Raw genomic sequence first — 14308 nt, 5'->3', positions numbered from 1 at the left:
AAGGACTTGAAGTATTCAAGGTAATCTGGACCTGAATTAAAAGGTTTTGGGTTTTTTTTTCCCCCTGGAATATTAGGCCAATATACTTCAAATGTAGTTTTACAGCTCTATTAATTTTTGCAAAATATGTTACTATTCAAAAAAAAAAGTTTTAAAAGGTAGAAGGAGGCTTGAAGACCATTGAATTTAAGAACTAAACCATGCCTCTTCATAACATCAGAAGGACAAACTTTGTTTACCCCTAAGATTTAAGTAAATAAAAACCATGAATTAGTAACTATTATGGAAAATTAATGTTTCTTACTGTAATTCTTTGGTACAAGTTCCGGATTCTTGGGAGTTTTCAGCTTATATGACACATCTCCAATATGAACTGTATCACCTAAAAACAAAATAAATAAAATTAATTGCAGAAAAATGGGGTTAAAATACATTCAATAATATTTTGATCTACAAAGAGGAATGTACAAATGGGTCGTGCATCTGTTAATATCTTGTTCCAAAGCCTCAGTAGTTGGGACATAGAGAAGCTTTATGACAAGTTTCCTATTGCAGGTTAAGCTATATAATAGAGGAATGAGGCATTTGGGGTATTTGGATTAACTCTCAGTTACATTAAATGACACTTAAATACAATGAAATATTTCTGTTTAAAAAAGAAAAAAAAGTTAGTTTATATTATTTATAGGACACTATCACATAGATCAAGGCTTGGGAAATTTCTAGTAGTAGATCACTATGTTACCTTACATCAACAAAATTTTACCAGAAACTTCAAGAATATACTTGAGAGTTCTCAATGTCTGTGCATAGGGACCCACCTTGGAATTCATCGTTTTTAGCTACCATGACTTAAGGCTGTCCTGAGTTCATCCCCACCCAATGTGCCTGTGGGGACTGGTAATCAATATCCTTTGAAATCATACTCCCTTTTGCTTGTTTTACTAAATACTGAAAAATGAAACCAGAACCAAAACAAATGTATTGAACTCTGTCTGAGAAAAAAGTGTACATTCTGTACAATAGCATTCAATATATTCACATCATTTACATTTACATGATCATTCACTGACCCTTTATTTCAGCAGCACATTTCAAGTCTTCCAAGCTTCTTAATGGGGAAGGAGGAGGGAACAAGCATTTATTAAGTGTCTACTATGTTCAAAGCATTGCACTAAGTGCCTTACAAATATTGTCTCATTTCAAAAGCTTACTATTTCTCCAACTGTGAAAATGGTATGATAATAATCCATGCTACCAAAAATATATTGTCAAGAGACTGACCTAAGGCTCAAGTACAAAATGAATTGTACAAGAATACTGCAGGAAAATTAAATAAATTATGGTATATAAATGTTATAGAATATTATTACACCACAAGAAATGAGGGGCAAGAGGAATTCAGATGACTTGTACAATATTAAAGAATGAAGTAAATCCATAAGAACAGCAGACATAATAACAAACAACGAAATTTTTAAGCGACAATAAAACAAGACTGAAAGTTACATAGTTGTAATGGACAATCTTGACTCCAGAGAAGAGATGATGAAATGAACTTTTCTTTACAAAAATAAGGTACTGTTGGTTTAGAATATTGCATATTTTATAAACACGATTACTTGTTTTTGTTTAGTTTTTTTCCCCTTTTGTTAAAAAGAAACAAATTATTCTTACCTCCTCTCAGAAAAAAATATGTAAAAATGAACTGAAAATTTGAACAGCCTCCTCAGATATGAATTCCCAGAAATGATGTAGATTAACAAGGTATGACTGACATTATTAGATGGGACCACACATATGTACTATGTGGAGAATGCAAGTCAAAGCCTTCTGTGTACTTTCTCACATTTCTCTAAGGTACTGTGCTAGGATCTCTTTCTTTTATACTTAACTCAGTTTCTCGCATATCTCTCTTCTCTGTATTTATCCTTGTCTCCTGTTCATTAGACTTTAAACCCTTTGAAAGCAGGGCCTACATGTAACAAGATTATAAAATGATCAATTCTGATAGACACGGCTCTTTTAAACAATGAGATGATTCAGGCCAGTTCCAGTGATATGGTGATGATGGGAGCCATCTACACTCAGAGAAAGGACTGTTGGAACTGAGGATAGATTACATCGCATTTTTACTTTTTTGTTGTTGTTTGCTTGCATTTTATTTTTTCTCATTTTTTTCCTGTTTGATTTGATTTCTCTTGTGCAGCAATATAATTGTATAAATATGTGTATACATATTAGATTAGCATATTTCTACTAAATTAACATATATTGGATTACTTGTCATTTGGGAGAGAGTAGGGGAAGGGCAGGGAAAATTGAAACACAAGGTTTTGCCAGGGTTAATGTTGAAAAATTATTCATGCATGTGTTTTGAAAATAAAAATCTTTAATAAAAAAAGAAAAGAAAAAAAAAAAAGCAGGGCCTGTGCCCCAGATTTTTTTTTTTTTTAAGTAAATGTTTTATTTGAAACATAAATGGAGACTGTATTCAACACATGTGACCCTGGGAAAGTATACTGTACATTAGCAGTAAAATAAAATAAATTGGAAACAGGACATTAAACCATAGATCAGGATTCTTAATGGCTATATACTCACTTAGAAAACTACATAATAACATTATCTAGTATTTTATTTATTTTGTTAAATATTTTCCAAGTATATATGCAAATATAATCGGAAAATATTTTTTAAATTTAATTTTAAAAATTATTTTTAAAATTTAATTTGATAAATTAATTAGGAAATATTTAACAAAATAAATGAAAAATGTAAAGAGAACCTGGATAACATTAATTTTAAAGCTCAGTCAAGATGGGCCCTATAAGTATCATTACATACAGATTAGTGGCCTTTTTTTCTATTTGAGTTTGACACTACTGCTTTACACAACTTTTTAAGACTTTACACTGTAGAAAAAATTTCAACCTGCATTGGTAAACAATTTCCACATCAGGGAACTCTCTATACTAATAAAATAACAGGTCCAGTCCCTCATTCTATCAGAAACAACATTTAACATCAATGCAGATGATCAATTGTTTTGTACCTACTAACATATAAAATTTATGAATTTCGATGCATTAATGTTTGCTGAATTCTCTGAGGAAGATGAAAACTTCTTTGTTACTGATACAAAGCAATACAAAACTATCTAAATGTAATTAAGTTAATTAAGTACCTTGAACATCATCTCATCTCTAAATTTGGCATGATATTCTCATATTATGCTCTTTATGGGTTTACTAGTTTTCTTTTGCAATGTGATTATTCTTTATGTATCTACAATCAAGCATGCATTAAGCATCTATCTTCAAAAGAAAGCTTTTAGAGGACAGAGTCCATTGCTCTCCAGTCCATTGCAGATGCTCAAAGCAATCTTCAATTAACAGAGAAAGTGAAAGAAAATCTACCCAATTAACTATTCTGAAAATCATTAGATTGTAAACTCCTTCAGGGAAAAAGTTGCATCACTTTATTCACCTCTGACTCTTTAGCCCTAATACTATGACATATAAAGTAGATATTGACTTAATGAAGTTTGTCAGTAAATTGAACAAAGAATGTAAGCCATTACTAAGTCAATAGGGGCATAAAACACTTTGGGATTTGAATTACATTAAAATAATCCATAAATGGTAATGTAAGACAGTGAATTCCAAACTTTTTTAAATTACATCTCTATCAGGAAAAATCTGAGGGCATACCATTTCAATATATGCACATTTACTTATTTATAAAACATACACATGAAAAATTGCATTAACAATTATTTAAATTATAAAATTTAAAAATAAGATAAAGGTAAAATAATATTTGATTCTTGCATCAACAGAAAGTCAATGAATTTTATTGAATAGGAAATGACATGATCATTCCTGCATTTTATTATATGTCAAATGTATAAAGAATAGTTCAAAGTGAGGACACACTTGAAGCAGGGAGTTCAGGCAAGAGGTGACGAGAGTCTGAACTATGGTAATGATGCAATGAGTAGAAAGAGGACAGATTCATGAAAGATAGTTGAGATGTAGAGGAAAAGATTATCAACTAGTAGAGTACATGGAGTTAAGAAAAATACAGAGTAAAACATGACACCAACATTATAAATCTAAATAACTGGAATAATGGTGGTACCCTTGATAAAGATAGAAAAGTTTGAAAAGGGGTAGGTTTAAAGAAAAAGACAATATAATGAAATCTCTGATCAATATCACCATTCATTCATAGCTGCTCATGCTGTGTAGCTCATTCTTTTCTACCAAAAAGCAAACCAAAGGTGCAGAGCTCTTACTCCCATAATCCTCAGTGCAGAGCCTATCTGCCTATTGTAATCATGAAGTGAGCTGGGGTAAGGCGCATGGAGAACAGTCATAGTAGTAAGAAATTTTGCTTACTGGGGATGCTTAGGCTGAGGTTAGGTTATAATCACCCTGAGAACTCAACTCCTTATAGCCATGGTAGGATAGTAGTAGAAGAGGGTAGGTTGGGGAGTGCTGAGCAATAATGGGTAGAGATGGTGTAGCTGTGTTGGAGACAACTTCATGATGAGAGTTTAATGAGATCCATCTTCTTACCCTACCAATGAATGATACTCTGGTCTCCTTAGGATCACACCACTGCCCCATGAAGATGAACTGCCCCCACTTTGAAGACCACTGGTCTGAGAGATCTAAGAAATCTGTAGATATCTCAGAGATAAAAGGGGAACTGAGAAAATTTTGGAATAAAAGTTTTAAAAATTAAGTATATTTTATGCCAAAAAATTATTGAAAATTGAACATGATGAAAATATTTATCACAGATATTTTCTGAAAGAATTCCTACTCACGACACATGGAAAAATATGAGAACAGTTAAGGAAACACCATACTTGAGTTTTCTACTATCAGTAGAACATCACCAAAAATAAATAAGTATTGGGGGGACCAAAAAATCCTGAAATTTTCTTCCCTTTGGGGTGGAAAAAAATCAGTTTGCACACTAGCATGAGATCTTGAATCATGAGCTGTTTGAACCAGGCAGAACATAATGTGAAACTGAGACTGATCAAGATAAAAAACAGAAAAGTTTGTAGTTCCTTCAAGAAGGTAACAGAACAATGTTAAAGAGACAATCTTTTATTCAAAGAATTCAAAATTTCTTCATCTTGAATTTTTACATTTCCACAAAGGAAATATTGTTTCTTTATACAAAATGAGAAACGCAAAAATTTAACTCCTCAACACAGATATATAAATTAGTGGCAAAAACAATCCCATTGGCATTTACACAAGACTTTAATGTAAGTAGAGCTCTTATATATATTACATCATTTGATGCAAGTTTACAAAATTCAAGTTACAGGAATTGTCAACTCCATTTTACAGATATGTTAAATTATTTGCCCATGATTGTAATCACAAACTATTAAGTATCCTGACTAATTTATATACTCAAGTCACTAAACCACTCAACTGCTAGTTCCTTTTTATAGATTTAATTAGATTTATTTAAATAGATTATACTATTCAATTCAAGAAAAAAAAAGTTTATTACACTGGGTTACTCTATTTTAGGAGTTCTTGACCTGGAATCTATGAACATATTTTAAAAATAGTTTGATTAATTATATTTCAATATAACGGGTTTCCTTTGCAATCCTATATACTTCATTCTAGGCATTTAAAAACATTACTCTGAGAAAGGCCTCATGGCCTCAACAGAGTGCCAGAGATATAGGACATTAAAAAAGACATAAGACTCCCTAGTCTATGGGATTATTAGTTTTTGTTTGTCTGTTTTTTGCTGAGGCAATTGGGGTTAAGTGACTTGTCCAGGATCACACAGGTAGGAAGTGTTAAGTGTCTGAGGCCAGATTTGAACTCAGGTCATTCTGACTTGAGCTAGTGCTCAATGCAACAAGTCACCTAGCTGCCCCTGGGATTATTAGTTTAAAGAAAAAAAGAACTTAGTATTTTCTATGTAAAAAAATTAAGAGAAAGTAGGAATACCATTAAATTTAAGATTGAAAGGAATTTAAAATATTATCTAGTTTAATCTCTGATTATTTTACAGTGAAATTCAGATAGGATAATTGATTTGTCTAAGGTAATACTAAGGAGATAGCAAAGCTAGGATTCAAATCTAGACATCCTGATTCTAAATCCCAGTATTTTTGTTTCCATTTTACTAGATAGACTTAAGCATAAGAAATTAAATACAAAGAGTTTTCTGATGTCTTAAATACTGTGTGGTTATTTGCTCTAGAAGCATCGGGGTCATACTTCTCCCTAAAATCATATCACAGACTTTCAGAATTAGCTCTGAAAACAGCTGCAGAAAAAAAAAATCTGATATTTGAGACAGTGACCCCTTTTCCAGGAGCAAAGCCAAACTTTTATATAAAATTAGAAGTCAAGAAATAGGCTGGCAAAATAAGCAAAGAACAATAAAAAAGATCCTGACCATAAAAAATTATTATGGGCACATGGAAGATCAAAACACAAATTCAGAAGATGACAACAAAGTCAAAACTGCCACATAAAGACTCAAAGAAAAATATTAATTGTTCTTAGACTATGGAAGAGCTCAAAAGAATTTTAAACAACAAAAACAATGTATTCATTAACATTGTTGCAAGCTACTAGACTCTGGAGAAGATACTTTAGTGAATTTGTGATGTCATCAGTCTAGATACCCACTCCAATTATTCAAATCACAACCACACCTTTTTTTCTTTTCTTTCTTGTTCCCTCCCCACCCCACCCCCCCAACCACCCAAGGCAATTGGGGGTTAAGTGACTTGCCCAGGGTTACACAGCTAGGAAGTGTAAAGTATCTGAGGTCACATTTGAACTCCCGTCCTCCTGACTTCAGGGCTGGTGCTCTATCCACTGCACCATCTAGCTACTCTACAACCACACCTTCTTATCCTGTGAAACTCATCTAAATAAGTGTAGGACCTTTCTCTAATTCTAGACACCAATGGTGCGCAAAGATTGTCTGTTCACCCATACAAAGGTAGATGAAAAGCAATTTTTGCCCTCAAAGAAATTAGTAAGGGAGATAAATCAGTTATGATATGACTAAAAAGAGCAACATTAGACTTAAGGGAAGAAGATCAAAGCTCAAGTTCTCACTTCAAATTATATTAGCTATATAATCTCTAAGACTCTTGTTTCTTCTTTACCTGTAAAATAAAGATATCATTACATAAAAATGCCAGATAAATGAGGCATCATTGTAATTTCAAGCCACTATGTCATTTCAGAATTATTTTTATTTTCTTCATGTTATGTCATTAATTTTGTTCTTTTTAAAGATCTATCATTTATCAAAAACATCTGAAGTTTTCTTCTTTCCGGTTGTACTACAATTGAAGTTCTTCCATTTTTCTTATTACAGATTTAAAGATTTATATTAGTACATTTTAGTTCAACAAGTACTTTGTCCCATAAAATGTTTCTTACTGACTTTGTCCAAGTACCCAAATATTTTTATTAATGCCATTGCTTAACTCATTGTGAACTTCAAACACATGGACATTTTAATTATTTTAATTTTTAACTCAAAAATATTTTAGTTGAGGTTTTGTTTGTTTGAATTAACTTAAATGTTTTTATAAAATGCTGATTCAAGCTTTTGTCTATACTTGGCTTGGGAAAATCCCATCTGCAATTTTGGAGACAGGCCAGCCTACTGGCAAACAGATAAATTCTGCATATGGGCAACATTGCACATTTAATTAAAGATTTTAAATATGAATAATAAAAGGAGTAAAGCAAAGATCATAGTATACAAGATTTACATCTTAATGTAAATTAAATTAATGACATAGTTTTCTTCATATAAAAACCATTTTGACAGCATAACACATAATTAACCAAATGCAACTTCCTAAGATAAAATGATTCATAACATAAACAATTCATAATAATTATTGTTAGTGAATGTGAACATGATTTGACAAAAGAAAAGCCTGTACAAACTGTTACATGATGATATGCAATTTAACATCTAATTATGCTTATTATACGAATAAACAAATAATTCAAATTTATCACTATCATTCTAAACTAAATCACTGAACATCATTTACTTATAGTAAATAAACTGTTACATAAGTGCCATTAATCAGAAAATAAATTATTTATTTCATTACTCTTTTATCTACATAATACATTAACTTGAAAATACACTAAAAAGCTTTTTAAAAGATAAAGGCTTCCAAGCAAACTACTTGGGATAGACTACCTGAGAGTGCTATAATTTTATTGATTAAAAACTTTTAATCTTTCCCTTTTATTGATTCCAAAAGTCAGTAATTTCATTCAATTGAAAATATTTCTACTACAGAAAAGTCTTTGGAAACAAAAAAAATTATTTCTCCTGTTTATTAAGATACAACTTTGCCATGCTTATTATTGAACCATAAGAAATGATGCTACAAAGAACAAGAACTAAATAAGCAGAATCAGGAAAACAGTATACACGAGTACAACAAAATAAATAGAAAGACAAAAAAACAACAATCCTAAATGCTATATAATCATAGGGACCAAGCTTTACCCAAAAGATATTAAAATGTTGCCTCCTCCTACAGCATTTACTACCAGATTCAGTTGATATATGCATTAATTTTATTGAACTACTTCTTTTCTCTTTTTTATTCTTTATTGTAAAGGTACAATTCTGGATAGGTATGTTGTTAGAAATGGCTCTCTTCATAGGAGGAAGATGGCAAAAACATATCTCAAAAAATTAAGATATAATCTTTCATTTCTCATAAATTATGATGTAGTCCATTGAATTTTTTATGGTACTCTTCAGTGTTCATCATGTTTGGTACAAGTAGTTCTCTTCTGAAAACATTCATAAGGTCATATGACCTATAAGATGGAATAATTATTTTCTGAACATCACTCCAAAATAACATATTTCCAAAGGAAAAAATATGCACCAAACTTGTATTCTTAAGGCTGGATCTATAAGATAATTTAACAGAAAAACTGAATTCACTACAAACCTCATAAAATAACAACAGAGAACAAATAATTAAACATAATGCTCATCATCATCTCATCCCATGGATACTGTGAGCAACCTCACATGAATGTGTCTTAGGTCTCCAGCTATAGGGCCCCGGGTTTTATCCTGACCTCTACAACAAAAATGATTCAGTATAAACTTCCTCCCCCACTCCAAATAAGAAGGAAAATATTTATTCTGCCTACCCACATGAAGAAAAGGGAATTAAATTGGTGATAGGGAAAGAAACCACACAGAATAGAACTGACAAAGAGGAGACTAAAATCTAGCTGGAGTCAGTCTTCTCACCCCTCTAAACCCCTCCTATGGAGTTTACTCTGGGCAAAGATCAGGCAGGCTCCATATCCTCCAACCCAAGGAAACTGATGACAGCTAGGTTATGCAGCAAATGGAAAGGAAAGAGCTAAAGAGTGACAGCATATGTCAAAGAAAAGCTAACTGAAATACATGCTAGTCTAAAAAGACAAAACTTCTAAAGGGAAAAGGCTGAGTATAAACTTTGTTACCAAGTGGATAAGATAATACTAAGATTGAAAAAAGAAAAAAATGCACAAAAATTCTGGAAACGGAGTGCCTACCAGCTGGGGGACAGCTGAATACGTTATGGTATATGAATGTAATGGAACATTATTGTTCTATAAGAAACAATCAGCAGGCTGACTTCAGAAAGGCCTGAAGAGACTTACATGAACCAATGCTAAGCGAGGTAAATAGCACCAAGAGAATATCATACACAGTAACAAGATTATGTGATGATCAACTGTGATGGACTTGGCTCTTTTCAACAATAAGGTGATCCAATAGACTTGTGATGGAGAAAGAGCCATCTGCATCCAGAAAGAGGTCTATGGGTAATGAATGTGGATCACAACACAGTATTTTCACCTTTTGTTGTTTCTGGCTTGCTTGTTTTCTTTCTCATTTTCCCCCTTTTTTCTTGTGCAGCATGATAAATGTAGAGATGTATTTAGAAGAATTGGACATGTTTAACCTATATTGGATTATCTGCTGTCTAGGGGAGGAGGAAGGTGGAGAGGAAAGAAGAAAAATATGAAACACAAGGTTTTGCACAGGTGAATGTTGAAAACTATCTTTGCGTGTATTTTGAAAAACAAAAAACTATTAAAAATAAAGTAGAAAAAACACTGGTGGGTTCAATACTAGAAAAACTATCAGAATAAATGACCATATCAATAATAAAACCAAAAGAAATAATATGGTTATCCTAATAGATGCCCAAAAAGCTCTTGACCAAATACAACATCCATTTCTATTAAAAACGTTAGAGAACATAGGAATAAACAGAGCTTTCCTTAAAATAACAAGGAATATCCATCTAAAATAAACAGCAATCATCTATAATAGGGAGAAGCAAGAAGTCTTTTCAACAAGATCAGGGGAAAGCAAGGATTCCCATTATTACCCCTATTATTCAAAACTGTACTAGAACTGTTTGCTATAAAAATAAGAAAAGAAAAAGAAATCTAAGAAATTAGAATAGTCAATGAGGAAACAAAATCATTACTCTTTGAAGATGAAGATAAAGAATACTAGAGAATCAACTAAAAACCTATTTGAAATAATTAACAACTTTAGCAAAGTATCAGGGTATAGAATAAATTCACATAAATAATTAGCATTTCTATATATCACCAACAAAGTCCAGGTCAAATAATAGAAAGAGAAATTTTATTTAAAATAATTGTGTACAATATAAAATACTTGGGAGTCTACTTGGCAAGACAAGCCCAAAAACTATATGAACATAATCACAAAACGCTTTTCAAACAAAGTCAGATTTTAAAAATTAGAAAAATATCATTGCTCGTGGATAGACCAAGACAATAAAAGAAAAAGAAAATTAATTTACTTATTCATATCCACATCAAGCTACCAAAAAGTAATTTATAAAGTAGAAAAAATTAATAAAATTCATCTGGAAAGACAAAAGTTCAAGAATATCAAAGGAATTAATGAAAAAAAAAATTGGGAAAGTGGCCTAGACATACCAGATCTCAAACTGTATTATAAATCAGTAATCATCAAAACAATCTGGAACTGGACAAGAAATAAAACGGTAGCTCAATTGAATAGATTAGGTACAGAAGACTTAGTTGTAAATGACCACAGTAATCTACTGTTTAATAAATACAAAGACCCTCAATTTTGGGGAAAATTCACTGGGGAAACTGGAAAACAGTATGACAGAAACTAGGTAGAAATCAGAATCTTCCATTGTATATGAAGATAAGATCAAAATAGATACATCATTTAAACATAAACAATGATACCATAAGCAAATTAGGGGAGCATGGAAGAATTTAATTTGTCAGATGTTTGGAGAAGAGAAGAATTTATGACCAAATAAGAGAAAGAACTACAGGATGTAAAATGGATAATTTTGACTATATTAGATGTAAATGTTTTTGTAAAAAACAAAACCAGTGCAGTAAAGATAAAATGAAAAGCAGAAAGCAAATTTTACAGCTCTCTGTATAAATGCTCCATTTCTCAAATATGAAGAACTGACTTCATTTTATAAAAATATGTCACTCCCCAATCGATAAGTGGTCAAAGTATACGAAAACGTAGTTTTTAGGTAAAGAAATTAAAGCTATATATAGTCATAAGAAAAAATATCCTAAATTACTATTGATTAGAGAAATGCAAATTAAAACGATTCTGAGGTACCACTTCACACCTAACATTGGCTAATGTGACAGAAAAGGAAAATGATAAAAGTTGGCAGGGATGTAGGAAAATTGGAACACTAATGCACTCTTGGCAGAGTTGCAAACTGATCCAACCATTCTGGAGAGCAATTTGATACTATGCCCAAATCAGCATAAAACTGTACATACTCTTTGATACAACAATACCACTACTAGAGAAAGGAGAGACAGAGATAGAGACAGACAGAGATAGAGAGAGAGAATCTATAGAAAAAATATAGCTTTATAGAAGCTCTTTTTGTGGAAGCAAAGAACTGGAAATTGAGGGGATGTCCATTAACTGAGGATTGACCGAACAAGTTGTCTTATATAATTGTAAAGAAATACTATTGTGTTAACAAGAAATAAGGACCAGACTGATTTCAGAAAAATCTGGACAGACTTATATGAAGTGATGCCAAAGAAGTAAGCAGAACCCATGAGAACATTGTACAAAGTAAAAGCAGCACTGTATGATAAACAACTGTGAATGACTTCTATTTTCAGGAATATAATGATGGAAGCCAACTCTAAAGAACTCATGATGTCTCAAATTGAGAAAGAAGTGATGGAGTCTGAAGGAAGATTAAAGCACACTTTTTTTAAAAACTTTTTTTTCCTCCTTTTTTTTTCCCTTTTTGGTCCAATTCTTCTTTCACAACATAATTAATATGGAAATATATTATATAATATGGAAATAATATTAATATGGAAATGTTTTGCATAATTACACATGTACAATCTATATCAAACTGCTTACTATCTCAGGAAGGGAGAGAATTTGGAACTCACAATTTTAAAGAACAAATTGTTTTTGCATATAATTGGAAACAATTTTATTTTAAATAAAAAACTAAAAAAAAAGTATTAAATCATAGGTCAAGATAACTGAAATATTACACTGATTTATTATTATTGGCCTAGGCTCTCATATATGGAACAATCTGCTATCATTATTAGCCAGTTGGTACAACACACATTTTAAGAGCCAGTATGATTAAAGAGAAAATCCAGAACATCCTGTTGATCTGGTAAATGCCCTCAAGTTTTAAGGTCATGATGCAAGATTGCAGAATAATCATAAGCAACAGAGCGTGGGGAGGGGGGGAGAAGGAGGTTGAGCTAAAGGATGGAAAGCAAGATCACCAAATCCTAAAGGAGAAAGGCTGAGACATTAAGTCCAGTCTGCTCCGTTGACAAAGACCTAACTGATACTGTTAAGGTTACTGTATCAGAATTCTAGCAAGACTCTGTATCTCCTGACTCTGTTACTGACAGCAGGTCCGGAACGTTAGAGGAGGATTTTAAAAGGCCAGGTTAGATTTCCTCATTTCCAGAGGGAAAGGGACTGGGTCAAGGTCACTGGGAGCGAGCTGGGGCCGGCGTGACCATATCCGGACATGTGGGGCCGCTCACAGGGGCTCCGCAGAATGTTAGAGTCAATGACGTCCTCATTTCCCAGCCGCCAGAGGGAAAGGGACTGGGTCAAGGTCACTGGGAGCGAGCGGGGGCCGGCTCCCGGGGCTCGGGGCAATCGGCGAGGGGGAGGGAGGCGGGCAGAAGCGTGGGGGCGGCCAGTTACCTGCATCGGCCCCCGCCCCGGAGTGCCGGAGCCGGAGCCCCTCGGCGCCCGGGCGGCCCCTCACCACCTGCCGCAGGAGGAGCCTCACTCTCCGCGCCGCCGGGCTACGTCCGCCGCTGCCTCCGCCTCCGGCCGGCCCGGCCGAGCCGAGCAGCAGCAACCGGGACTGCATGGCGCCGAGCGAGGCCGGCGCGCAGAGCCCCCCGCCGCCGCAGCGAGTGCCCCCAGCTAGGACCGGTGCGAGGAGGAGGGGCCACTGCGCGCGGAGGGGCCGCGAGGCCGGAAGAGGGGCGAAGACCCGGGCGCTCGCGGACGGAGCGTGCAGCGAAGCCGGCTCTGGGGGACCGGAAACAATGCCGCACCGCGTCCGTGCGGAAACTCCTTCCCTGCTCTCCGCCTCCCTCCGAGTTCCTGCGTGGGCGCAGGCCGCCGCAGCTCGCGGGGGAGAAGAGGCTTCGAAGGGGCGAGCACCAGCAGTCCCAGTCGCCTGACAGGGCCCGGAGAGGAGGCCTCTCTCCGTACGGGGTCAGGGCAAGGGGCGGGTCCGGCCCCGCCTCCTCCCGCAGTCACCTGGACTGTCCGGCTTTTGCGGCCCTCTCTGACTCGCAGCCATGGGCCCGCGGGTCATCGCGGCGCTTTCTCAGCGTCGTGCGCTTAGCCGAGGCCCCGGCTCCCGGGCATGCCCTCGGTCCCCTCCCCCACCCTTGGGTGACGTCACGGAGCGCGTGCCAGGCTTTCGCCTCCCACCACGCTGTCCTTTCTCCTGCCCCACGAGGCCGAGGTCGGGCCAGGATGTAGGTAGCTCGCCTTTCGTTCTCCTTCCCCAAAGTCCTGGGGAATTACCTCGTTTCTAAACCACCTTCTTCCCTATGGCTCTTGAGATGCCACTGGAAGTGACTGAGCTTTCGTTTTGTTTTGTTTTGTTTACTTTGTATTTGTTTGTTTTGTTTAAACGCTTGCTTAAACTTGAAAAGGATTG

The 14308-nt window shown here is 35.0% G+C and overlaps 1 protein-coding gene across 2 annotated transcripts in view; it reads right to left on the bottom strand.

Annotated features, from left to right (window-relative positions):
* Nucleotides 1-13745, bottom strand: part of VWA8 (von Willebrand factor A domain containing 8) — a 398466-nt gene extending 384721 nt beyond the window's left edge. Inside the window, exons 1-2 of one of the 2 annotated variants that reach the window (XM_031958442.1) lie at nt 13330-13745; nt 305-382 (exon numbers count right to left, since the gene is read on the bottom strand). In XM_031958442.1, coding sequence (XP_031814302.1) covers nt 305-382; nt 13330-13501 — 250 coding nt within the window. In that variant the 5' untranslated portion in view covers nt 13502-13745. The remainder of the gene's footprint in view (nt 1-304; nt 383-13329) is intronic. The other variant, XM_031958441.1, reaches the window with a different exon arrangement.
* Nucleotides 13746-14308: the final 563 nt, after the last annotated feature.

Source organism: Sarcophilus harrisii, chromosome 3 (assembly GCF_902635505.1).
Source record: "Sarcophilus harrisii chromosome 3, mSarHar1.11, whole genome shotgun sequence".
NCBI lineage: Eukaryota > Metazoa > Chordata > Mammalia > Dasyuromorphia > Dasyuridae > Sarcophilus > Sarcophilus harrisii.
Note: the sequence above shows the minus strand (reverse complement) of the source record. Positions and strands in the feature narration are given on the sequence as shown.